The sequence below is a fragment of the Psammomys obesus genome, unplaced genomic scaffold (genome assembly GCF_907164565.1).
Source record: "Psammomys obesus unplaced genomic scaffold, mPsaObe1.curated_primary_1811, whole genome shotgun sequence".
In the NCBI taxonomy this organism is placed as follows: domain Eukaryota; kingdom Metazoa; phylum Chordata; class Mammalia; order Rodentia; family Muridae; genus Psammomys; species Psammomys obesus.
In genome coordinates this window covers 5,246,228-5,273,048 of record NW_026592776.1, presented here as the reverse complement: position 1 = coordinate 5,273,048, position 26,821 = coordinate 5,246,228, and the positions used below count along the sequence as shown (strand labels likewise).

General features: G+C 40.1%; 1 protein-coding gene across 1 annotated transcript in view; it reads left to right on the top strand.

The window, feature by feature from the left end:
* The first annotated feature begins 2,835 nt into the window (after positions 1 to 2,835).
* Positions 2,836 to 26,821, top strand: part of Zrsr2 (zinc finger CCCH-type, RNA binding motif and serine/arginine rich 2) — a 27,414-nt gene continuing 3,428 nt past the window's right edge. The window contains exons 1-10 of the mRNA XM_055615710.1: positions 2,836 to 3,111; positions 3,414 to 3,493; positions 5,009 to 5,090; positions 6,907 to 7,015; positions 7,800 to 7,886; positions 11,334 to 11,372; positions 12,074 to 12,192; positions 18,790 to 19,003; positions 23,691 to 23,746; positions 24,503 to 24,612. Of these exons, the coding sequence (XP_055471685.1) occupies positions 3,071 to 3,111; positions 3,414 to 3,493; positions 5,009 to 5,090; positions 6,907 to 7,015; positions 7,800 to 7,886; positions 11,334 to 11,372; positions 12,074 to 12,192; positions 18,790 to 19,003; positions 23,691 to 23,746; positions 24,503 to 24,612 (937 nt within the window). The 5' untranslated portion in view covers positions 2,836 to 3,070. The remainder of the gene's footprint in view (positions 3,112 to 3,413; positions 3,494 to 5,008; positions 5,091 to 6,906; positions 7,016 to 7,799; positions 7,887 to 11,333; positions 11,373 to 12,073; positions 12,193 to 18,789; positions 19,004 to 23,690; positions 23,747 to 24,502; positions 24,613 to 26,821) is intronic.

The window sequence follows — 26,821 nt, the reverse complement described above, 5'->3', positions numbered from 1 at the left end:
GGATAAACAGCCAAAGTCAGTCTCTGAGAAACTGAACTTTAGATTAAGCCAACATCTCCCAAGGCCAAGAGGCAAAATTCCATCACCAGACTCCTTCAGGTGAGGGTGGGAGGAAGTGAGAAAGCTTGAGAGATGGCTAAGCCATTAAGAGCTTGGGCTGCTCTTCCAGAGGACTTGGGTTGGATTCCCTGGACGCAGGTCACAGTTTATAACTAGTAATTCCACTTCCTGGATATCTGACACCTTCTGGCTCCTACAGGAACTGGGCAGCATGTGGTCTACATGTACATGCAGGCAAAACCCCTATGCTTTAAAGAACAAAACCAAACAAAAACAAAAACAGTGAGGGAGGCAAAGCAATGGGTGCAAACCAGACTCCACAGCAGGAGGCTGGGGTCTGGTTTCCCCAGCAGCAGGGAGCTGAAGGAGACTCTCCTCAACAAATCCACAAGGGCCAAGACCCTAGAAACACAGCTGCAGTAGATGGGGAGAACACATTTAACAAAGTTCTGTTCTCTGTGCTCAAGTTGATGGATTAAGTACAGGGACCAACTCAGGCCTGGTGGTGCACATCTTTAACCCCAGCACCCAGGCACTAGAGGCATGAGGCTCCTAGAGCTTAAGGCCAGCCTGGTCTACAACAGCCAGGGTTACACAGAGAGAACCTATCTAAAACCAAACCAAAACAAAACAACAAGAACAAACAAACAAACAAACAAAACACAGGAATGAAGTGTTCATCAACTGCCGCAAGAATCTTGAGCCCCAAAGGCTTCTTATAAGTAATGCAACAAATTGCTGCAGAATGTGAAGATGGGGATTGATGCCCCCAAGAGCAGCCCCACAAAAGCAGCAAGAGCAAAACGTCCAGGTTGGTCAACAAAGATTCTCCATGTCTCCACCATCTTCCTGTGGAACTTTGTCATTAGGGTCTTGGGCAAGGGCTTATGACTACCAAGTAGGGCCCTCTTCCCACAAGAGAAGACTGCCCTGCGAGATGGGAAAAAAACCCTGTTTTTGTTTTGTACAAAGCTGATCTTCTCTGTATCGTTCCAATTTTAGTATATGTGCTGCCAAAGCAAGCACTTGTACAAAGCTAAATCAATGGAACAATCCTCCAAAAGATGGAAGGTGCTAAGTGTGTTTAGTACAAACATTTTTTTTGACCTTGTTTCTGACTTTGGATGTGTACAACAAAGTCTGATTATTAGCAAGGGTTTTAATTTTGTTTCTACATTTATTTAGTGTGCAAGTGCATATCAAAGTTAGAGGACAAATTGTGGGAATCTGTGCTCTTCTGCCATGTGGGTCCTTGGGGGTTGAATTCAGGTCCTCAGCATTTTTACCTCTTTAACCATCTGCTGGCCCTATTTTAATTTTTTCAGTTGAGTTACACATCATACCTTGAAGAATCTGAGCACATCAGACTCCATTTTGGTAACTAGACTCCATCTTGTAATTGACTTAGCTCTGACCCCCAGAACCTGAGAAATGTGTTTGTACTTGCAGGAAACCATAACATTCCAGAAGACACAGTGCGCCCACCCTGACACCAGTCAGTCAGGAAACAGGTCGAAATGACGGTTGTCCTTGTGGTTTCTAAAACAATTACATGTTTTCCTTGTGGTTACTAAAATAGTTATTCCAACTTGCCTTTAGCCAATTATTATATAACAAACCTACTGTTGCTAAATCTCACCCAATCATGTAACTGCCAAGTCTGGAAGCCCCTTCCCCTTTCTAAAAACCCTATAAAAATCAGCTTCTTTCTAGGCTAGGGGCTCCTGGCCTCTGACTGCTGTGTCAGTTCATGGTGGGAGTCTGAGTTTAAGCCCGAAATAAAGGCTCTTTGCTTTTGCAGACGATTTCTGACTCCTGGTGTGGTCCGTGGTCTTTTGGGGTCTCGCGAACTAGGTACAACAACCTCACCTAGATTACTGTGATTCAGCATTACATTTTTCTGGTCTCCCTTTTAAAAACACGGTTTCAGGTAGCTCAGGTTAGCCATGAACTCTCTTAATAGCCAAGGTTGATTGATCTCTTGCCTCAGTTTCTTAAATGCTAAAAGTATTGGATTACAGCTGTGAACTATCTTGTACTGCTAGTTAAATCTTTTAATTCTTTACATCGCAAAATACAATTTACCACGAATACAAATAACCCTGGATGCTGCTATAGTTTGACATTTCCTCATTGCATGTGTATATATATTTTAATGCATTTAAAACATTTTTATTTTATTTTTTAAATTTTATTTTATTTTTTTTCACAATTTATTCATTATATATCCCGATTGAAGCCTCCTCCCTCAGCCCTTCCCAGTTCCACCCTCTCTCTCCCTTTCCCCCTATCTCCTTCCTGGAGTACACCAAAAGGAGAATTCTCCTCCTCTGCCATCTGCCCATAGTTTATCAAGTCTCATCAGGACTTGCCTGGATCCTCTTCCTCTGTAGCCTAGCAAGGCCACATCGCCAGTGACAAGTGATCAAAGAGCAGGCAATCGAGTTCATGGCAGAGACAGCCCTTGCTCCCCTCACTTGGAGGCCCACATGGAGACTGAGCTGCCAATAGGCTACATCTGAGCAGGGTCTAGGTTTTCTCCATGCATGGTCCTCCGTTGGTGCATCAGTCTCTGCAGGACTCGCCTGGATTCAGGTTTTTTAGCTTCGTTGGTCTTGTGGGCCTCTGGTCCCCTCTGTGTCCTTCTATCCCCCTCCTTCCACAAGACTCCTTGCACTCTGCCCAAAGTTTGGCTGTGAGTTGGGGGTTGGATTTAGATTGTGAGTTGAGGGGGCGGGGTGGAAGCGGGGCTAGGACTTCCTTCAGTTCCGGAACCGCTTGATGGCGCAGAGGACAAGGGGAGGTGCTAAAGCGGCCAGAAGGCACGGAAGAGCTCCGGAGGCAGCTTCGGTGAGCAAGCCACGGTGTCTGGCTGACTAGCTGCCCGAGGAAACCCCCTCCCTTCCGTTTTGGTCCCGTCTTGGTGACTGCGTCAAGTGGGCGACAAAGCTCTTCATTTGTGAGTCTGCGTCAGCTCAGAGCTTGCTGTTGAATAGGAGACGGCTGCGACATGGCGGAGCTGGGATCTACTGCGTTTCCAGAGAAACTGAGGTAAAGCGCAGCTGGAAATCCCTGAGTTGGGGTGACCAGGACCAGTATTAATCTGCTCATGGCCAGAATCCCTGGCTCTCCCCGGCAGTCGTGGGTTCAGGGAGGCAGGAGGGGAGCGGATAGAGGTTTGGAAGAAGTCGGGGATGGGAGGACGGAGTGACTGCCAAGAGGCCTGATTTCAGCGTGGGAAGCCCGCCCGCTGCCTCCGCTTCCTAGCGCTGCCCTTGGTGGACTGGGAGCGGAGGGTGCAGAGCCCCTGTGTGCAGCCGCCCATGCCGAGTGTGTCCTTTTTAATCTTCCAGCCATAAGAAGTACAGGGCTCTCCTGAAGAAAGAGAAACGGAAGAAACGGCGGCAGGAGCTCGCTCGATTGAGAGATGCAGGTAGTAGAGGCTTTCTCTGTTCTGGGTATGAAATTGCTCCTTTTACTCCTGACCGACCCCTCCTCCTCCCCGATATGGGCCTCAAACAGGCCCAGGCTTTAATTTCCCCTAATGTAGCCAAGGAGGACTCTGAACTTCTGATCCTCCTGCCTCTCTCTAAGCAGTGTTGGGGTTTATAGGAGTGCAGCCACCATGCCAGGTAGCTTTTGATTATTTCATGCATGCTAGGCAAACACTCTTACCAACTGAGCTACATTCCCAGCCCATTCGACTGCTCCCTCTATTTTCAGTCCAAACTTGAGGTTTTGTAAAGCTTTCATCTGTGCAGCTAGCCACCGTGTCATTTGGCTTGCCCATGAAAGGACCCGATATTTATGTGTTAGATTTATAAAAGTTTAAAAAGACGTTTATAAAATGATCAAGTAAATGACATTTATAGAATGATAAATGCAGGCAAGAGGGTTGAAATCACACAGCAGTACTAGGTTAAGATGGCTGCCAGTCATCATACCACAGAGACTGTGCTTAGACTTGAGAACTAGTCCAGGAGAGACAGAATGTAACATCAGGTTGAAAAGGAAAATAATGGTAAACTGTTGTTATTGATGACAAAGATCCTTTGCCTTTAAGGCTGAAGATGATCTGTTAAAATTTCTTAAGCTCACTTCATTTGTCTTCTCCCACGTGTCTCTGTCACTGCTTTCTTTTAACACCTTCAAATTTAATTTGGAATAGAAGATGTAAAGCTTTATTCTATTAAAACTATTTTACCATGTTTTTCTTTTGAAAATATTACAATGTACACAAAGTTAAAAAAATAGGATGCAAAAATATTTATGACTGCTTCATACAAATTTGCCAGATTGTTAAATATTTGCAAGCACTCCTTTTCTCTCTCCCTCCCTCCTTTCTTTTCTCCCTCCTTTCCTTTTCTCCCCTTTCTGTTTTTTCTGAAACCTTTGCACAGCCATGTTATGTGTATTGTTATTACACTGGTTCACTCGGTGGTGTGGTGGAGCACACCTTTGATTCCAGTACTGGGGAAGCAGAGGCAGGTGGATCTCTGCGTTCAAGGCCAGTCTAGACTCCACAGAGAGCTCCAGGACAGCTAGGGCTACAGAGAGAAACCTTGTCTTGAAAAACCAAAATAAATTAAAAAAAAAACAAAAAAAAAACAAAACAGTGGCTGGTCATCCAGAGGGTGCAGGTTCCATTCCCAGCACCCATGTTGTAGCTTACAACTACTATTCTTTTTAAGACATTTTAATTTTTTTGAGATGGGATCTATAGCCTTGGCTGTCCTAGGATTTACTGTATAGACCAGGCTGTTCTCAAATTCAGAGATCCATTTTTTTCTGCCTCCTGAGTTCTGGGATCAAAGGCTTGAACTACTACCCATTATTTTAGTTTTTCTTTTTTAACCTTAATCGTAAAGATTAAAGATTTATATATTTTTCATGAATAATTGACCAAGGATTGTGAGACTTAATTTAATAAACATTTGTATTTCTACAGAATTGCCACAGAAAGAGGAGGAGGAAGATACTGTTACTGAAGAAAAACAATTAGAGGAAGAAAGGCAGAGGGAGGAAGAGAGGTCAGTACTAACTGAAACACTTATTATCCATCTTTACCAAGTAGTAAAGGCATTTTGCATAAAATCTTATAAAAAATAGGTCTTGGAAAATAACCTTTTATAAATGAAATTTCTAGCTGACAGGCTAAAATTAGATTTTTTTTTCTTTCTCTCTCTTTCTCTTTCTTTTTTGAGAAGTCCAGGCTGGTCTCTAACTTAAGAGCTCCTGTCTTAACCTTCCAAATGCTGGAATTGCTGGCATGTGCCACCATACCTATTTTTGTTGTTTTTTGGTGTTTTATTGCTTTTGCTAATTGGTAAATAAACATGTATATTTACTGTTGACATAAAGACCTAATTCTAATGACACTATAGTATATGTTGTATGGATGTAGCATAATTCTTTATTCACAATTTATAGTCCTCTGTAGTTCATCAGAGTGGGGAATGTATTCCTGCTGTAATAACAGGAATGAGAAGCAGCTGCTCCAATTGCCTCTTTAGTCAGGGAGTGAGTGCTCAGCTTCCTTTTTCCCTTTCCCCTTATTATTCAGCCAGGAACCCCAGTCCACAAGGTGGGTTCATTTAGGGTAAGAAAAGTCCTCTCTCCTCGGTTAATACTCCTGGAAACTTCCTCAACAGACATGCCCAGAGTTAGTGTTTCCTAGGTGATTCCAAATCTGGTCAAATTGACAATGAAGATTTTAGATGAGAAGCTTGTGCTATTGGATGTCTAGGACTTATCGATTTAAGGTAATATTACATGTGTGTGTGGGGGGGTTGTTGTTTGTACGTTGTTATTTTGGGGTAGGGTTTTGCTTTGTAGGCTCAAATTAGCCTAAAACTTGTAGTACTATCTCAGCTTTCCAAATGGTAGGCATGTACCACCTGGGTATTCTGTGTATTTAAGAAAAAAACAAAAACAAAAAAACAACCCTGCCATCTTTCTCTGTAGCCTTTCAGTTTCTATTCCATCGAGTCAGGGGATTCCTGTGATTTGCCTTCAAACACTGAAACTGCTGGGAGAAAGTCATGTTGTGAGTTGTGGGTATGTCTTTAAAACAAATGTTTTAGGGATGCTGGAAAGAAGGCTCATTGAATCTGAACACTTATTTTGCTGTTTCAGATAATCCAGGTTTGTTTCTCAGCATCCACTTGGCGACTCACAGTTGTCTGTAACTCCCATTCCATTCCTCTTTTGGCCTCTTCTGGCCATCAGGCACGCACATGATACCCATGTGTATGTGCCGGCAGGTATTCATTCACATACAAATAAAATAAAAGTTTTTTTTAAAAAAGATGGAAAGAAGTTATAAAATTATATTAGTAAATGTACATTCAGCCAGGTGTGGCCCATGACTTTAATCACAGCACTGTGGAGGCAAAGGCAGGTGAATCTCTGAATTTCAGGAGAGCAGGGCGTATAGAGTGAGTTTTAGGAATGCCAGGGGTACACAGAGAAACCCTGTCTCAAAAAACCAAAAGAAGAGGACATGGAGGAAGTAGTGATGTTGGTGGGAAAAGAATGTTTATATTAGGAAGGATAATGCTTTGTGAATGTGAAAATTCACTTAGCTGTTGCTTTGAAATGTTTGCATGAGATGAAAATTAGTGTTAGGTCTAAAGAAAAGATGTCACAGCCACAAATGCTTATGAAAGCTAGAAGTAGTAATTGTAGCTGTTCAGGAAGATAGTTGCTTTTCCAAAAGCCGTACTCACAGTTTCACTGCTTTATAGAAAATATCTACATTTTCATTTTGTATTTTGCTTCCCTGTCTTTCATATGTTCTAGGTCAATTCCTTTTTGTTTTTACTGACTACATCATTATATTAACAGGCAAAGATTACATGAAGAATGGCTACTGAGAGAAGAGAAGGCACAAGAAGAATTCAGGGCAAAGAAGAAAAAAGAAGAGGCAGCTCGAAAGCGGAAAGAAGAACAAGAGGTAGGACATTAAATAGCCAGTTCATTGAACAAGTGCTTAACTGAAGTAAGTTTCATTAAGAGCTATTTTTCAGGAGAGATGATGGCTCAGAAATTAAGAGCCATCTTCTAAATGACTTGGATTTGATTCCCAGCACCCTCATGGTGGCTCACAACCATCAGTAACTCCAGTCTAGGTAGTCTGATGCCTTCTTCTGGCCTTCAAGGCACCAGACATATTTTTGGTACACACACATATATGCAGGCAAAATAGCAGTGCACATCAAGTACATTAAATGTAAATAATAATAATAATAATAATAATAATAATAATAATAATAATAATAATACCAGAGTTGTTTGTTATGGGGCTGGAGAGATGGCTCAGTGGTTAAGAGCACTTGCTCCTCTTCCAGAGGACCTGGGTTCTGTTCCCAGCACCCGCATATGAATTCTGAGGGATTCCACACTCTTTTTTGGCATCTGCATGTATCTTTTACATATGTGTACATATATTCACAGGGACTTTTAACCACCAATAGAATTCTCTTTTAAAAAGAGTTGTTTTTCTTGTTGGGGATATAGTTCAGTTACAGAGCTTTTGCCAGGCATGTATAATAAGGCCTTGCATTATATAAACAAAAAGAGCTACAAATGTTAAGATTAAAACAAAACAAAACAAAAAAACTCTGATTATTGTCTCTTTTTCCAATGATCCATGTTTCTAAAGCATTTTAAATATTTACTGTGTAGGTTATATATTTTTAAGAGTGAGTAAAAAAATACTTTTTCTTTTTCCTTTAAAGAGAAAATTAAAGGCAGAATGGGAAGAACAGCAGAGAAGAGAGCAAGAGGAAGAGGAGCAGAAACAACAGGAGAAGAGAGAAAGAGAGGTGACTTCTGTCATAGGAGGATAGAGCCCTGCGTATCTTCTTAGTATGCACGTGTGCATGTAAAAGGTTTGCGGAGTCAGCAGTGGGCATGTCAGGGCTTGTGTTTGATTTTATTTTTTGCTCGTGTTCTGTTCATTTGGAAGAAATCAGTTTTTGTTAGAAATATGATAGACTAGTTTCCATATGGTTCTCTTCTTTGGGTCGTGCAATGGCAGATAGCTTTGCAAGGTACCTTACCTTCTATAAATAAGATGGGTAAACATCTTCCTTAAGGGGCAGATAATATTTTAGGATGTGATGTCTGTATGGCTTTTGTGGACATCCATCTCTGCCAGTGTACCCTAAAGCAGACATAGATGGTATGTATATGAATGGATGTGTCTGTGTTCTAGCAAAAAAATTCTGTAAACCAGGCAGCTGGCCCTGCTTTATACTCTGTACCACTCTGTAGCAAGTGTTACTTTTCTATGGTTCTGTTGTATATGTGTTGAGTTCTTCACAGAAGAATAGCATCGTAAAGTTTCCATGCTTAATTCATAAGTGATAAGAGCTAATGACATCTCAGCAAGAGTTAGTTTAACAGACATTAAGGAATTAAATAGTTTTGTTATTAAATCCTGGTGTCCTATCTAACTTCATTGTCAGAGCAAATGCCAGTCATTTAAGAAATTCTAGGGAACCTTCTCTTTGAGAAACTTGTGCCCACTCTAGGACAAATGCTACTCTCCTTTTCTTATATGTCTCTCTCTGTCTCTTAATGCTTATGCTTAAATCTGTATTAAAACCTTTCCTTAATAATCCTCACCATTGCTTTAAAAAAGAAATTCTGTAATGTATATGTATATTTCCTGTACATTTTCTGGGATTATTTTTAAAGGATTGCTTTGTTTTGCTGCTGGTCCTCAATGGTGTATATATTTCAAATATAACATACACAGCTCATCTTGCCTTGACTGATTACTGAGGATATTCTTTTTTTTTTTTCCTTTAGCATCGCTAAATTTGAATGGCATGACATTCCATAGTCAATAATCTTATAATGAGGAGAGATGTAAGTGTTGACATTCTAGTCATGGAAGGTGCCAGCAGTCTCTGCAATCAGTTTTGTGTGTCAGGCGGCAGCTCCAATGCAGGTTCCCCCCCCCCCCCCCCTTTTTTGAGCACTGCCTTGTAGCTGAGGCAATATCTAGATGTGGGTGTTAGGGGCACAAAAATTGTCTGGATTGTCATGCTTCTCGTTGATGAATCAATTTCTGTTTTAATAGTAGAATACTCTTTAACTTTTAGGGACCAGGCAAAAGCTAAGGCTTCTTCTAAAAGCTTTTGTTTTAAAGGGAGTCTGCTTAGGACGAAGTGAGTAAAATGAAATCCATCCTAAGCATATATAAAGGAATATGAGATATATGTTTCTTTTATGTGCTTGGCTTCTCACTAGTGGACAGAGACAAAGCAGTGAAAAGCACACAGCCTCAGCTCTCCCTGAGTGACTTTTCTGGATGATAGGGGCAGAGATTAAGTCAACAAAAACAGATCAGACAATAAGATAAAGTTAAATTCCATGAAGAGATGAAGGAGAACTGTTTGATAGAATAATGGGGATCAGGATACTTATTTGGATTACCTGGCCAAGGAAATCTCCGAAAAAATAATGTTTGAGATAATTAGCATCTAAGTGTAGCAATATTGGGAGGAAAGGACCTGGTGGTACCTGACACTTAGAGAGCACAAGAGCATGGGAGAAAGTAGGGAGGATCAGAAGGGGCAGAGCATAATTGAAAATAGGTTCCTGTCTTATACAATACATCCTGACCAGTTTCTCCTTTGTCCACTCCTCCAAACTAACCCCTACATCCCCTTTCTCTCAGATCCACTCCCCCTCCATTTCCTCCTCAGAAAAGAACAGGCTCACAGCCAAACAGAACAAAATAAGGTATATTAAAACAAGGTGAAAGCCTTCATATCGAGGTTGGACAAGGCAACCCATCAGGAGAAAAAGAGTCTCAAGAGCAGGCAAAAGAGTCAGATACTGTTAGGAGTCCCACAAGAATACAGCCATAACATATAACAGAGGACATGGTGCAGATCCATGCAGGCTCCATGCTTGCTGGTTCAGTCTGTGAGCCCAGGTTGTGGTGGTGCACGCTGGTAGGATTTTCTGAAGGAGGTGGAGTCAGGAGGATTTAGCTTTAAGGTCTCTTAGCTTTAAAGAGTTTGGTTTTATTTACCATACTCTAATGTGAATATTTAAACAAGGAATGACTTCATCTTGTTAGTAATGTTATCACCAACAAAGCATCCTAATTTTCTAAGAAGAACAGGAGCCAGAGAGGAAATTGGATGAACAATTGCCATGTAGGTGATAATAGTGGTTTGGATGAAGGCAGACCTTCAAACAGATAAGCAACACAGTTAACAGGACTCTATCTGGCAAACTGTATGAGATGAAGAAAGAAAGGGGACTTGCAGTCATGTTTTTAGGTGTTTGGGTTTTTTTTGTTTGTTTTAAAACAATGGGAAAATGGCAGCACCAGGTACTGAAGCTATTTAGGTTGGGTGATGGGGTATATGGAGAAGATCAAGAGTCCTGTTTGGGCCATGGGATATAGCTTAATGGTAAAAGTGAAACCTTGAGTTTGATCTCCAACTCCCAAACAAAACCAAATCCAAAAGAACCTGTTTTGATCACATTAAGACTTTTTTTTTTTTTTTTGGTTTGGTTTCGTTTTTGTTTTTATCGAGACAGAGTCTTTCTGTGTAACAGCCCTGGCTGTCCTGGAACTCTGTCTATAGACCAGGCTGTCCTCAAACTCACAGAGATCTGCCTGCTTCTGTTTCCCAAGTGCTGGGATTAAAGGCATTTGCCACCTTGCCTGGCTGTTAAAATGACTTTTAAGTTGCCGGGACCAGGCAGACTTACCAAGTAAGCAGGTAATAGTCATATGTCTGGTTTTCAGGCGTTAAGGAACCTAACTTTGTATGTGTTTAAAACAAATTAGTTGAAGACCTATGGCTATCTTGTTGGACTTCCTGTATCTTACTGAAGGTTTGAAATTTCTCCTAAATACTAACTACTACTCATCATGTCACGTTTTTGCTTCTGTTAAATGTTTGTGATATTTAACCTAACTTTAAAATAAAAAGTAGTCATTAGTATCTCAAAAGCTAGAACATGGTATTTTTGTACAAATTATGTTACTAAAGCTATTATGACTTAAATATTTACAATGTGTTCTATTCAAATTTTGTATTTGAATAAAAATTCTAAGCTATATATCCTTGGGAAGCTGTTTTAGAAGATATATGCTTAGAAAGGAAATCAGAATCAGAAGCCTTTTGTATATGTGTTCATGTGTGTGTTGTCATGTATGAGGTTCATAACTAGAAAAACCAGACGTGACTTACCTGACATCCTGGTTTTCATTAGTCCTATGTTTGCACCACTTATAGGAAGCCGTGCAGAAGATGCTGGATCAGGCTGAAAATGAGGTATTTCCAAAACCTTTCATTAAGACTTTGAGATAGATAGAGGTAGCTTGTTGCAGTCATCCTAGCCCTGGGGAGGCTGGAGCAGGAGAATGAGCACAAGTCTGAGGCCAGCCTAAGCTGCCTTTGCCTTAAAAAGATTTTGAGATCATTTGATATTTCAATAGAAATAATAGTTCAAATAATATGGTTTTTGTGGTAGGTGATTTTGATTATTTCAGAATCTTGGAATCACTTTTGTAACCCTTCAGTTCTATAACTACAGACAATAATTGATGGTGGCATTAAATCACCCCATGGGCTATGCTTGTAGCAAGTCTTTAAAATGTGTGTTAGTGACATCACACACTACTGGCCCCAAATGGTTGGTTGACCACCTTGATTCAGAGTAAATTGTACTTCTTTCTGCTGGCTCCCAACATCCATGGCCCCTTTTCAGAATAGATGGATAGAAAGAAGACCTTCGTGACTGCATCTGGTAACACTAAGTGACCCCTAATCAAGGAAAATGACTGGGAGCCAAGAGAAAATACAACTCATGTTTCCAAACAATTGCCTATTAGCTTTTGATTCTGTATTGTAATTTAACTATGCATGTCTATATATGAAAATGGTTTTGTTCTGATTAAAATATTTGACTATTTGGAGAAACAGTCTTTCATGAGCTTTGACATCACCAGTAAAGTCATGGTTATTTTTAACAGTTGGAAACTGTTGGCACCTGGCAGAACCCAGAACCGCCCACGGATATAAGAGTACTGGAGAAAGATCGAGCCAATTGTCCATTCTACAGTAAAACAGGAGCTTGCAGATTTGGAGATAGGTAATGGTTTTTGCTTTGTGTCAGAATGAAATGATAGAGAGTATTGGGGTTTTGGAAGAGGCATAGGCCTCAGTCTAAAATGTTCACCATCAGTTATTTGGTGTTCCCTTGCCCTGCTCACCAAATGGCTTAACTGAATGGATCCTTTGCATTCATTCCATAGCCTTAGGAAGACCTTTGTTTTTTTTTTTTTTTCAAATTGAAGGTATATTTTTTCATATAATATATTCTGATCATGGTTTTCCTTCTCCAAACTCCTCCTAGACCCTCCCTACCCACCAGAATCTTTACCCTTTCTTTCTCTTTCTCATTAGAAAACAAACAGGCTTTTACAAAAACTAAAATCAAAACAGACCAGAATGGGACAAAACAAAGAAACAAACCAAAAAAAAAAAAAAAAAAAAAAAACAAAAAAACAAAAAACCCACATACAGATATAGATGTAGACACACACACATTCTCACACACAGAAATCCCATAAACACAAAATCAGAAACCATACTATATGAGCAAAAGACCTGTAAGGTTAAAAGAAAAGTGCCCAAAGTATTGTGAGACAGAAAAGCAAGAACAACAATAACAGCAACAAAAAAGAAACCCAAACAGCCTCCCAAAATACCATTGAGTTTGTTTTGTTTTGGCCATCTACTGCTGGGTATGGGTCTGCCCTTAAGTGTGGTTTGTATTCCCAGTGAGACTTAAGGAAAACCATTTGCTTCTTGGTTTGTTCCATGCTCACACCACAACAGGAGGACAACTTGGATGGGGGAAATTACATGGTAGAAGTGATTAGAATAGCCAGAAGTATCTTTCCCAGGGCAAACCTGTGCTCTAAGTAATCTTTTCCAATTTGGCATGGGTATAGGGACCTTTATGAAAGACAGTATTGTAGCAATGAGAGGAATAGGCTCTTAATTCACTGTTGTCAGTCAGTATGTTCAGACTTAGGAAGAGAGCCCTTAGGTTTTTGTGGCCAGTAGGAAAATGTACTTAAACTCTCTAATATCTTAATTCCTTCATCTGTAAAACTTAACATGAAACATAATCCCACATTTTTGAGGAGACTTCAAGGTTGAGGAGAACATGGAGAACACATTGGGCTGGCTGCATGGCTCATGAATTTTATCACTTTTATTCTTCATTTATATTGTTACTGTTGCCATTTTTTGATATGTCTTTCTGCCCTCTTACCTTTTTTTTTTTCTTTTTAAAGATACATGAAAACAGCATTGCTGTTTTCAGTCATTTAGCAAATAATTGAAACCTACTGTATGCCAGGTATTGATGACGTTTTACAGTATGACTGTGTATAAGTCAAAATAAGCAAATACTTCCTAACAGTAAGCGAATCTGACCAAGGCAGTCTCATTACTATTTACTCATTCTGTAGACAAGAAGGTATCATCTGAATCTTTGTTTTTCTCTTTCTCTTTTCTTTTTGTTTGAGACCTTACTGTGTAGCAGGCTTGGAACTCATAGAGATCCATCTCCCTTTGCCTCCTGAATGCTGAGAGTAAAAGTATATGCCACCATACCCAGTAATCATTTGCTTTCTTGAGACAGTCTCATGGAGCCCCGGCTGGATATGAACTCAATGTATCCCAGGCTAGTTTTGGACTACTGATCCTCCTGCCAACCCCTCACAGCTGCTGAGATTACAGTTGTGTGCCACCATGCCCAGCTTAGTTTTTATTTTTTTCAAGAATAGTTTTAGGTTGGAAAGATGACCTGGCAGTTAAGAGCATGTGCTCCTTTCCTGAGGACCTGAGTTCAGTTCCCAGCCTCCATATCAGGCAGCTCTAGGAGAACTGACACTGTTCTCTTACTTCTGCAAGCACCTGTACTGATGCATACCTGACCGCACACATACACAAGTACATGTAATTAAGAATGAAATCTTTTTAAAAATTTAAAGAGAATAGTAGTTCTCAACCCTGGGTTCATAATAGATTCAGGTAAAAAAGGAAAAGGCTAAACAAAATCATGACTCATCTCACATTGAGCAAATCAGAACTGTAGCTACTAGAGTCATTCCAATTTGAGGTGCTTTCAGCTACCTCTGATGTGCCCTGGTATTGATGTATAATACGTAACACCTTATGGATTTGATGGCTGAAATTGTAGATGACCAGAATATCTGTGAAAGGACTCAGAATCTGGTAAGGTAATAGAAAGGCTTCTTACAAGGAACTGGGGAACTGAAGGAAGGAGGCTACCTTTCCTTTGGTATGTTTAGTGTTGAATGACTATTAGTATTTAATATTGATTTATATTTTAGTACAGTAGTGGTTACTCCTGAACCAGCTATATACCCAAATAACCACACAGAGAGACTAGAATTTATTTAATTAGCCTAGGACACAATGTTGTACAATAGTTATTCCACCCTAAACCTCCAAAGTAGTATAGCTCCCTCCCATTTAGATTTCCACATTATATTTGCTTTTTAATCATATCCAAGATCCAGTTCATCTCTCCTGATGTTTCCCAGTCCTCTCCTCAGGGCTGCAACCTCTACTTCCTTTCCTTTCTCCTCCCCTAACCAGACCAGGATGTCCCACCTTATTCCCTATTGCTCAGCATTGACTAGGTGGCTTTTCTTGTCAATACAGAGAACAAATGGTAGCATGCTTACAGAAACTTGAGGCAGGTGATGCTTAGAATATACATCACAATGCAGTGTCCAGACTGAAAACAGATAGTGGGGTAGGGAATGAACAAGGGTAAACTGTACACAGTCCACAAGAACATTATGCCAACACCTTAGAAACATTTTTCTAAAGAAAATTTAATCTCAAGAAGAAATGGTAAAACATGATTTGCTTAAGAGCCAGTGAGATGGCTCAGTGGGTAAAGGTGCCGACTGCAAATCTTGGTGACATGAATTCCATCCCTGGATCTACACGGTGAAAAGGAGATAACAGACTCATACTAGTGGTCCTCTGACTTTCACACTTACGCCGTGACATGGGAGATCCACATACAGATAACCTTCCAGAGCTAAATGAACCACAATTTTAGTTCACAATTGCATGGGTAATTGAACCAAGCCACCTTTAAGGTTTTCCAGCTGCTCCTATTTATGAGTTGTCTCTAACACTTCCTTGAAATTTAATACCTGAGGAAGCTAGATTCAGGATTCTCTTGTTGGATATTGAGAGAAGGCTGGGTATATGAAACAGTTTTATGAATTTTGGAAAGTTTCTTGTGGAAAAGGGAGTGGCCTGTCAGGTCTCAGAATCCATTGGTCAATTGTAGTCAAATTTCTTACCATTGTCATAGGCATATGAGACTTTACAATCACAATCAAAGTGTAACAACTTGGCTATTTGCATTGTTCAAGTAATGAGTTGTGGCATAACATTGCATGGACTTAGTGGTTTTGAAACCCAAAGCTGTCTTTTCGGAAAAAATACACTCTTCTGTTTCCTTTTTGTGAGAAGGCCAGCTCACTTACTCCAAATAACACAGCTAGGTCATCTATGTTAAGGCTGGTCGGATGCCAGAGAAACACTTCCATTGCTCATTTATGCTGTTTTTTTCCTCTCTCTTCTCTAAGAGAAACACTTTAGTTGTGTACTTGTGCTCTTTCTCTCTGTGTGTGTTTCTCTCTACTTTAGGTCTTAGTCTATATCCAGGCTGAACTGGAACTTGTCATCTTCCTGTCTCTCTCTCCTGAGTAGCCAGGATTATAGACATGTAAATACCATGCCAGACAGAGAAACACTTCCTTAACCTAAGCATTTTTTTGGATGCTTGCTTTTGTTTGTTAAACTTTATGGAGATATAATATATATATATAATTTTTTTTCACAATTTCACACATGTCTATAATGTATTTTGATCATATTCACCTCCATTACACCTCCATTACACTCTTATCCTTCTCCCACTCTCTCTGGATCCCTTCTTCCCAATACATCCTCCTGTTTTAATGTATTTTCTTTTTTAAATAGCTGAGTTTAATTACTGTTGCTTGTATGTGCATGGGTATGAGGTTATTTACTGGATCATTGGCAACTTACCAGTGGTAACACCCCTGAAGTCCCCCATCTCTAGCAGCTGTTGGCTGCCAAGGGCAAGGCCTTTAGTACCTCCTCCCTATCCATGTTGATGGGCTTGATTGTATGCAGTTTTATGTCTTATGTTACTGTTCGATTGTTGTGAAGAGACACGACCAAGGCAACTCTTATAAAAGAAAGCACCTAATTGAAATTCTTGCAGTTTCAGAGGGTTAACTCCATTATCATCATGGTGGGTTGCAGACAGACCTGCTGCTGGAGCAGTAGCTGAGAGCTTTACATCCTGATCCAGAGGCCATAGGGAAGGGGAGGGGCTGATGTGAGCTTTTGAAACTTCAAAGCTTATCCCCAGTGACACACCTCCTGCAGCAAGGCCACACCTTGTAATCATTCCCTAAACAGTCTACCAACCAGGGACTAGACACACACATATATTAGCTTATGGGATCCATTCTCATTCAAACTACTACATCTTGCAAAGGTAACCATAGATGCTTTGAGTTCATGAATGGAATGGTCATCTTGTGTCCAGAAAACAGGGTTTCACAACATTCGTTTCCAACACCCAGCTCTTAACATTTTTTCAGTCCATCTGTGATGTTTCCTGGGCTTTGGAGTAGTTTAGAGCTGAGCATTCAATAGGCACTTATTCCCAACACTTTGGCCAGTTATTCACCACTGTCCGTTACAAAAAGAAGTTTCTCTGGCTAAGATTGAGAGCAACAGTAATTGGGCGCTAGGCTACAGAGACACCTTAATTACAACTTTGTTTTCACCATAGTCCTGAGTGGCCTAGACATCACTATGTAGACCAGGAAGGCCATTGTCCAGGCCAGGCCCATTTTACCCCTCTTGCCCCTGTAGTGCTCCCCACTTTTTAAATTTTCCTCCTGAGTTTTTCTTTCCCTTAAAAATCTTGTCTTACTGATTTTTAATTAGAACCCTAACCAGGGAAATTTTATTTAGGAGTTTGAACTGTATCGTCCTTCCCACCACTGTACTTCAGGAGAAAGGAGTAAATAAAAAAGTGAACTCATATATATGATTTTCCTAAAAACATTTAGTCTGGAATAGCATAGTCAGCTTAACCTTGGTCCACTTTAGACCATGAGAAGAAATTGTTTTCCGCAGTTATTATGTACCTTCAGTGAATAAGAAGTTATATTTATTATACCATATTATGACCACATGATTAACCCAAAGTTCTAGGGTCTGCCTCTTCTCAATCACATGACTTGGGAAGATATACTTATTTAGATTTTTTAGAGTTCAGCTGCCTTTGTATTTTGGATTCTATTTTTTGTTACTGTGTTAAAATACCCAGCAATTTAAAGGAGAAAGGATTTACTTGGATTACAGTTCCAGGGTTACAGTCTATCGTTGTTCAGGAAGCCAAGGTAGGAGGTGCTTGAAGCAGCTGGTTCTATCACTGTCAAAGTCAAGAACAGATTTGAATGCATGCGTGCCTCTGCTCAGTTTGACCTCTCCGTTTTATATAGCTCAAGATCTCCAGGATCTCCTGCTCAGGGAATAGTCCCATTCATAATTAAGGTGGGTTTTCCTACCTCAATTAAAGTACCAAGGCAATTAATTCCTGAAAGACATTCCCAAAGGATAACCTTGGTCTAGACAATCTCTCGTTAAGACTCCTTTCTCGGGTGAATCTAGATTCTGTCAAAATGACAGCACTAACCATCACACTTTGCAAAGTGAGGAAGTACCAGTACCATCGGCTCCATCAGGTTAGTAAGGATCAAAGTGGGAAAAATAAAAAGTTCATGAAACTTTCAAATGCCATACATAGATAAAATGACAATACTTGAGTAGCTAGAAAATTTTATATTACTCTATTGTCTCTTTAAAATAGAACTTGAAAATTTTCTCTCTGTCTATCTATTTTTGGGGTTCTGTCTGACCTTGTAACACTGGCTGGCCTGGAACTTGCTTTGTAGATAATGCAGGCCTAGAACTCACAGTGCATCTGCTTCCTGAGAGTCCACTGCCATGCCCAGCTTAAAAACTTAATTTTATTAATTCTTCTTCTTCTTCTTCTTGTGTGTATGTAGGAGAGGGAAGGGGGTGGTCAGGAGATCCAGGGATCAGATCCGGATCAAGAGGCTCCTGCAACAAGTGCTTTTACCCTCTGGGCCATCTCAGTGGTCCAGATTACTATAAATCCTTTGAAGTTTGTATAGAAGTGAAGTTATATAGCTATTTCTCACCTTTCTGAGTCTCATCACATGTAGCATCTTAGTCTTATCATTTTATTCTGGCACACGATTGGGCCTTTTCCTGATGGTTCAACATGGAGAAATCTTTCTGAATGTGTTCAAAGGCTACTGAATGGCATGTGACCTTGGAAACCATTCCAAATCCTGTATTTCAATGAGAAACCAGTTTTAGGACAGTTTCCTTGTATGCTGTAACTGGACATCTAAGCAGTGTTCAGTATCATACAGTTAAGTCTAAACAACCGTGTTACTTGAGTCTTGATCTCATAGGAGTTTATGGTAAGCTTGTAATGTATGATTTTTTAGTTATCGGACAAATGACTTTGCTTTTGTTTGTTCTGCAGGTGTTCACGTAAACACAACTTCCCCACATCCAGTCCCACCTTGCTGATTAAGAGCATGTTTACAACATTTGGAATGGAGCAGTGCAGGAGGGATGACTATGACCCTGACTCAAGCCTGGAGTACAGTGAAGAGGAGACCTACCAGCAGTTCCTAGACTTCTATCATGATGTCCTACCCGAGTTCAAGAACGTGGGGAAAGTGATTCAGTTTAAGGTGCGCACAGGCTGGGAAGGGGCCTGACACACCTCCTGAAACAGAGCATACAGGGGCAGAGCTAGGGCTCAGGCTGTTCACCTGGGTAGAGTCATGTGCCAGTATATGCGTGACCTGAGACTGAGCATGCTAGCACTTGGTAAACAGTACTTGATTCTCTTCCTTTTCACTCCCCACTCTGGGCACTGCCATGTAGCTGCCACAGGAAATCATAAGTAGGTGTTAGCATGTTTTCTGAATGCTGGAGCCTGAGTTGGAAAGTACTCTTATACAGTGCCTTTGTGCAACAGCTCTTCCCAGGAGTTTATCGGCAGGCCTGCTTTACCTAGCCATCTCAGCCTTCACTTAGCTGCTCCCTCTTTCAGTGCTTCACCCACAACCATGCCACTCAATTTCAATCACTGAGTAAGTGAAAAGTGACCCTTCATTCCAGGGACTCACTGAGTAGCTGCTAACATATAAGCATTCACCGTGTATCTGTGATTTGATCATATCTGAACCTGAATGACTTTGTTATATTAGGACAAGGGAAATATCCCTTATTTTGGAGAAAAGTAGGAATAAAGCTGTAGGGTTGTTTTATCTATCTATCTATCTATCTATCTATCTATCTATCTATCTATCTATCTATCTATTTTTGCTGTCAGAAGTGAAAGTATACAGTTAGAATAATTGAGCACCATGGATATTTAAGAAATATGAGATTACAATCTGCTTTCCAGATTTAAAGTACATTCTTTAGTGGTGGGACTTGATGGTGCAGGCCTTCATGGTGCAGGTGTAATCCCAGCACTCTGGGAGGCAGAGGCAGGTGGATCTCTGTGAGTTTGAGGCCTACAAAGGTCTACAAAGTGAGTCCAAGACAGCCAAGGCCACACAGAGAAACCCTGTCTCAAAAACAACAACAAAAGTAAAAGATAAAACACATTCTTTAAAATTTGTTTCCCAAAGAAGGGGAAATAGAACAAAGTGTTATAAAGAGATAGAGGAGAATCTAGAAAGGGGATTCAATGGGGAGGGATGTAAGCTCTTTCTAAAATTTTAAAATTTAAAGCTGGGTGGTGGTGGTGTACATCTTTCATGGCAGCACTCAGGAGACAGAGGCAGGCAGATATCAATGCTAGCTTGTCCTATAGAGTGAAGTCTAGGACAGCCAGGGTAACACAGATACCCTGCCTCATAAGACCATAAACATAAATAAACCCTGCATAAAAAAACCCCCAACAAATAAATAGACAAATTTTTAAATAAAAAAAGAAGTAAAAATTTGGTTTCCTCTTGGGCTGGCAAGATGACTCGGTGATTAAAGACACTTGCCACTAAGCCTGACAACTTGAATTCAGTTTCCAGGACCCTCATGGTGGAAGGAAAGAACTAACTCTTGCAAACTGTCCTCAGACCTGCATATACATACTGTGATGTGAGCATGACATGCACACACAAACAAATAAGTGTAAAACGAATTAAAGATTTTTCAAACTTTTTATTTTTGTGACATGTGCCTTTCCCTTGTCACTACTCAGAGCAAAGGATAAGCGCTGAAGTGTCAGCATGTAGTTACGTCTGCATTGTTCCACATGGAAGCAAGCACCAGCCAAGGAGGCGGTCTGGTTTGCCTCTCTGATGTCCCTTTACCTCTCTGTGCCTCTTCCTAATCTCAAGTGACACTGGCTTATATCAGTGTTTTCCCTCAGAGGGCCCGTGGATCCTGATGCTTCTTTGGAGTGGCAACAGTGAAACTGTTTTCAGAACTTTAGATTGGCAGCTTAGTCGTAGGGTGCTTTCCTAGCATGCAAAAATCCCTGGGTTCTATCCCCAGCATAGTAGGATAGGGATGAGGCTTTCAGGGAGGTTCGTGGAAGTTGCATTATTACCTGTAGCAGGTTGCTTCCATTCACCACAACATTTTTTTTTCTAGAAAGCAAATAGGATGATAAGGCTCATGCTAATCATATTGGCAGTTATTAAATGAAAAGCTCTTTTAATTTTTTTTTAATATTAGTTACCATTTATTAACTCTGTACCCCAGCTTTATCCCACTCCCTCATTCCCTCCCAATCCCACCCTCCCTCCCTCATCTCCTCCCTGCCCCTTTTCAAGTCCACTGATAGGGGAGGTCTTCCTCCCCTTTCATCTGAACCTGGTTTATCAGGTATCTTCAGATTGGCTGCAAAGTCCTCCTCTGTGGCCTAGCAGGGCTGCTTCTCCCTCAGGGGATGGGGAAGGTCAAAGAGCCAGCCACTGAGTTCCTGTCAGAAACAGTCCCTGTTTCCCTTACTAGAAGAACCCACTTGGATAGTGAGGTACCATGGGCTACACCCAAGCAGGGGTTCTAGGTTATATCCGTACATGGTCCTTGGTTGGAAAAACAGTCTAAGAAAAGACCCCTTGTGCCCAGATAATATTTGGTCCTTGTGGAACTCATGTCCTCTCCAGGTCATACTAACTCCCCCTTCTTTCATATGATTCCCTGCACTCTGCCGAAGTTCTCAGTATCTGTTTTGGCACACTGCTAGGTAGAGTCTTTCAGAGGCCCTCTCTGGTAGGCTCCTGTCCTGTTACTTGTTTTCTCCTACATCCAATGTCCATCCCATTTGTCTTTCTAACTGAGGATTGATCATCTTACCCCAGGTCCTCTTTCTTGTTTATCTTTTAGTATGTTTATCCTATCTTATGATTGAAAAGCTCTTTAGTAAATTTGTGGTACAGAAATTGTCAGAACATCAAATTCACTATGGAAAATCAGTAGTTCTTTGGAAACCATAGGACTAAATTATTATTGTCACTACGTAGTTCTGAGGATTGAACCTAGGGTCTTGTACATGCTGGGCAAAAGTGCTGCAATATTTTGTATTTTAAGGCAGCTCAGGCTGGCCTGGAACTTGTAGTAGTCCTCCTGCCTCAGCCTCCCTATTACCGGGATTTTAGACATGTGCCACCAATCCTGACTGTATTATATAATTTTAAAAGTCCCTACGCATGGTTGACATGGATTCCCAAGGCCCTTTAGTCTTCTTTCTAAAGATGGCATTACAGATTGAGTAAGATCCTATCTGCCTTTGGTTGTTCTAATAATAACACCCTGAGGCAAAACTGAATAGCTTCATTTTGAAGATAAAAGCTCAACACTAGTAGGAATATTTAAAGATCTTTTTACATGTCATTTTATACAAATCAAATTTGTCATTTTTGAAGGCAATGATCGATTCTTTAACCCTATTTATACTAGGAAAAACATATGAAAATGAGATATTATTCACACCTACATGGAATAAATTCTACTGTTTAGTTTTGTATTTTTTTCAAGACACGGTTTCTCTTTGTAGCCCTGGCTGTCCTGGACTCGATTTGTACACCAGGTTGGCCTGAAACTCACAGAGACCCACCTGCCTCTACCTAGGATTAAAGGCATGCACTACCACATCCGCCTAAATTCTACTACTATCAAGAATGAGTAGGAGAAATACATTCGTAAAGCTACTTCTGAGAGCAGTTTGTGCACAGCCTAGTAAAGTGGAATCCTATAAATGAGCATGCTTCTTCTGTTTATGCACACTAGAGAGAGCCTCACACCTACAGAGATGGCTTTGTGAATGGGAGATTGGAAGGATTGGGGATAGTCATGGGCAGATACAGAAATGTGATGGTTTATAGATATGTCTAGGATAGAGCAGTTGAGTCGTCAAGCTTGTATTAAAGCCTTGAAAAAGAATAAAGAATACCATCTATATAAAAACTTTAGAGCCAGGCATGTTGGCGTTCTCCTTTGATCCCAGTACTTAGGAGGTAGAGGCAGGTGGATCTGTGAGTTCGAGGCCAGCCTGGTCTGCATGGTAAGTTTCAGGATAGCCAGGATTATCTAGAGACCCTATCTCAGAAAAAAAGTATAAGAATTTTAAAAGTACAAAGTAATACTAGCAGGTGTACTCAGACTTTTGACATTGTGACATATGTCATTTACAGAGTTAATGCCTGAGAACTACAATCAAGTTTAAGAAAACAAAAACCAAAACAAAAACATCACCACCACCACCAAAAAAAAAAAAAAAAAAAAAAAATAGAAAAAAACTCAATATTTTAACTAAGTTTGTGATTTTTTTTTTATGTTTGGCCATATTCATAACTATCAACTCATGGCCCACAGGAGGCTATATGCTGGCTATATATCCAGATACACCAGAATCAGTATACATATTTTTGCTTTCAAGGGAAGAAGATTGTCTGTATATGTAATTGTTTTATATCCCATTTTGGTTAGTATATATTTATGAGTATGATGTATTTTCTGCCACATAATATATGTATGACTATATGTATACATGTGTCTACTAAAGTATACATATACATATATATTCAAAACAGATACACACACACACACACACACGCACAAAACAAGTGCTCTTAACTGCTGAGCCATCTCTCCAACCCCTGAATTCGATTTTTATGTATCTATGAAACATTTTATACATAACAGGTTTAAAAAACAGCGAAGATCGATAGAGATGAGGCAGTTGAGGTCTGCAAATGTTATTAGGTGCTTAGATATGCTTTGAATTGATAGGAAAATGTGCTGGCCTATCTTAGATGCTTTGAGGGAGTATTTGTCTGGACAAAATGCATTTGGTGGTTTGCTTCTTTTGAAAACTTTTTTTTTTTTTTTTTTGTGACGGCATTATTTGTTCCTTAGGTCAGCTGTAACTTGGAACCTCATCTGAGGGGCAATGTTTATGTTCAGTACCAGTCGTAAGTATTGTGAACATGCACTTGTCTTCATGTCTCATTGTAGTTATTGTATTGTTTCTTTGATGCCACTAAAAATGTAGCTTTCCTATGCATAATACTTTTCAAAATATCAATATGAAGAGCTCACCAAAAGGAAGGATTTGAAAAAAAAAAAACCAAACTTTTATTTCATTCTTTGTATACTTACAGGGTTTTGATTCTTTTATAATATGGTTATATATATGTTATAAATGTAAAATATATATTGAATAATCTTCATAATTAAAATACAAAGTGAAAAGGGCTAATTAGAATAGAGAGTAGAAAATACCAATCTAAGTTACAAGGAATTAAAGCTCCAAATGAGTATGCATTTGACCAGCTAGTATGTAGTCCTATATTATCCCTGTATGTACTGACATTTAAGAAGTGCTATGGCTAATGACTTCAATTAGCTATTGTACTAAGAATAGCAGTCCTAGCTGAGAAAGCATGGGTTCTAACAAGGGGAAACACTTTTGCATATTTAATTTTCAAATCTTGCAGATTAAGAAGCTTTAACTCTAGCCAATTTCCATGCAGCAAAACCTTTTAGAGGGTTGATAGGTCTCTGAATGAACTAGGCTGTGGGCACCTGAATGCTCTGGGGACTACGTAGGCAATCCAAAATTGAGCTTGGTAGTCCTCCAGTAAATGGACAAGAGGGCTAAATCAGAATAGGTTTGTTGTACTTATGAGAGTTACTATAAAGCATACCCTTTGATTTTTGCTTCCAAGGGAAGAAGACTGTCAAGCAGCTTTTTCTCTTTTTAATGGACGATGGTATGCAGGACGACAGCTTCAATGTGAATTCTGCCCAGTGACCCGGTGGAAAATGGCAATTTGTGGTAAAAGTCAATGTAGTGGCACCCTTTCCCCATTTCTACACTATACAAAGGGATCTTCGTAGGAAGAAAACTATTTTAAAGGGATGAAGCAGTTTTGTCTCATATTACAGAGTGGTTATGTAAAGGACATCACGGTTTAGATCTGTAACAGGCCTGTGAGTTACTATCTGGATGAAATGACTGATGTCACAATATATTGGTGACAGTATTGCGACTTGATTTTCAGTCTTAAGATCCTCATTCCTGGATTCTGTGTGACAATATTGTGTCTTAACTAAAGATACCCACATTATCCACGTTGCAGTTTCAAAGGTGTTTTCTCTAGACATTGGCTTTTCTCCTTGAGCTGTTTGTCTTGATCCCTAAGGAATCTTCCATCATCATCACCACATCATTACCAGTGGCTAACATTTCCCACATTATTTGAAGTCACACTGTTGTGCATTCGAGACCATTAGTAGGTGCGGATGAGTTAAGCTATATGTTGTATGCTCAGTTACACTGACTCATCTGAGGGCAGCAGACAAACCAGGAAATGATTCAGCACTGCAGAGAGTAACCAGCCACTTTGAAGGTCTCATCATTTTCTGATTTCTACAAGTGTGCTTAGTCAAGCCAGTATGAAGTTCCCCAGGTGAAGAGGCACAAAGCTCTTACACCCCAGGAGTATGCTTCTGCCTTCTTGTGTTTCTCTACTCTTCCTTCTCAGGTGCTTAAAACTTGCGTAAAAATACATATATAATTTATCAAACAAGTCTAAATCTTTAGCAGCCTTCTCTTAATGGATGTTGTCATTTAAAAAAACATATATGATGGGTGGGCATGGATGGTGCCACCTTTGGTTCTAAAACTTGTTGAGGGAGGCCAAGAGAGGAGGATTTTGAGCTTGGACTATATAATGAGACCTTTTCTTGAAATCAATCAATCGATTGATTAATTAATTTAAAAATTCTAAAAAAGATGGGGCTAGAGAGAAGGGAATCTCCCACTTTATTCTGACCTGCATGGGCACCAGCCATGTATATGGTATAAATACAGAAATGCAGGCAAAATACTCATACATAAAATAACTAAGCCTTAAGAATTTTTTTTATAATTTCCAAAATGAAGTTTTATTTGTCAAATCTCACCTCCTAATATACATATTTTTTATTTATTACAAGTTACTCTCTTTGTATCCCAGATGTAGCCCTTCCTCATACCCTCCCATGACCCTCCCCCAGTCCACTGATAGGGTAGGTCCTCCTCCCCTTCCATCTGACCCTAGCTTATCAGGTTTCATCTGGATTTGGTTGTATTGTCTTCCTCTGTGGCCTGGGAAGGCTGCTCTTCCCTCAGGGGGAGGTGATCAAAGAGCCAGTCACTGAGTTCATGTCAGAGGCAGTCCCTGTTCCCATTACTAGGGAACACACTTGTACACTGAGCTGCCATGGGCTAAATCTGAGCAGGGGTTCTAGGTTATCTCCATACATGGTCCTTGGTTGGAGTATCAGTCTTAGAAAAGACTCCTTTGCCCAGATTTTTTGGTTCTGTTGCTCTCCTTGTGGAGCTCCAAAGCCAGGTGGCGGTAGTGCATGCCTGTAATCCCAGCACTTGGGAGGCAGGGACAGGTGGATCTCATGAGTTTGAGAGATCAGCTTGGTCTATAGTTTCAGGATAGCCAGGGTTATACAGAGATACCCTGTCTCAAAAAGCCCAAAAGAAACATATAAGCAGGGAATTCTAAAATGAGAAAATGAGAACCACCATTACATACTAAGTTTTAGGTTTGGGCAGATGAACAAGATGGCAGTGTATTCTCTTTATAAGGCAGTTAGTTTTGCTAGTTCCTAGAGATGCAGTATAATACCTAGTAATAGTTTTGAGTATAACTTTGAAATCTCCAAACCAGTTTTATTTTATTAAAAATGAAATATAAACGGCTTTAATACATTTCTCAGTTACTAATAACTATTTTGTGTTCTTATTATTGACTTATGATTTATCTTCGAGAGATATCTTTGTAGGCAGTTGAGCATTTTTATTTGTTGCATCTTCTTATTAAACTATAGAAGTTCTTGATAGATTCTCTATACCTGTATCTGATCACAGAGGTCATCTGCAAATTCTCTCAGAATTTTACTTTTGGTACAAAAGTTTCCTTCCTTTCTTTTTTTTTCTTGGTGTGTGTGTGTGTGTGTGTGTGTGTGTGTGTGTGTGTGTGTGTGTG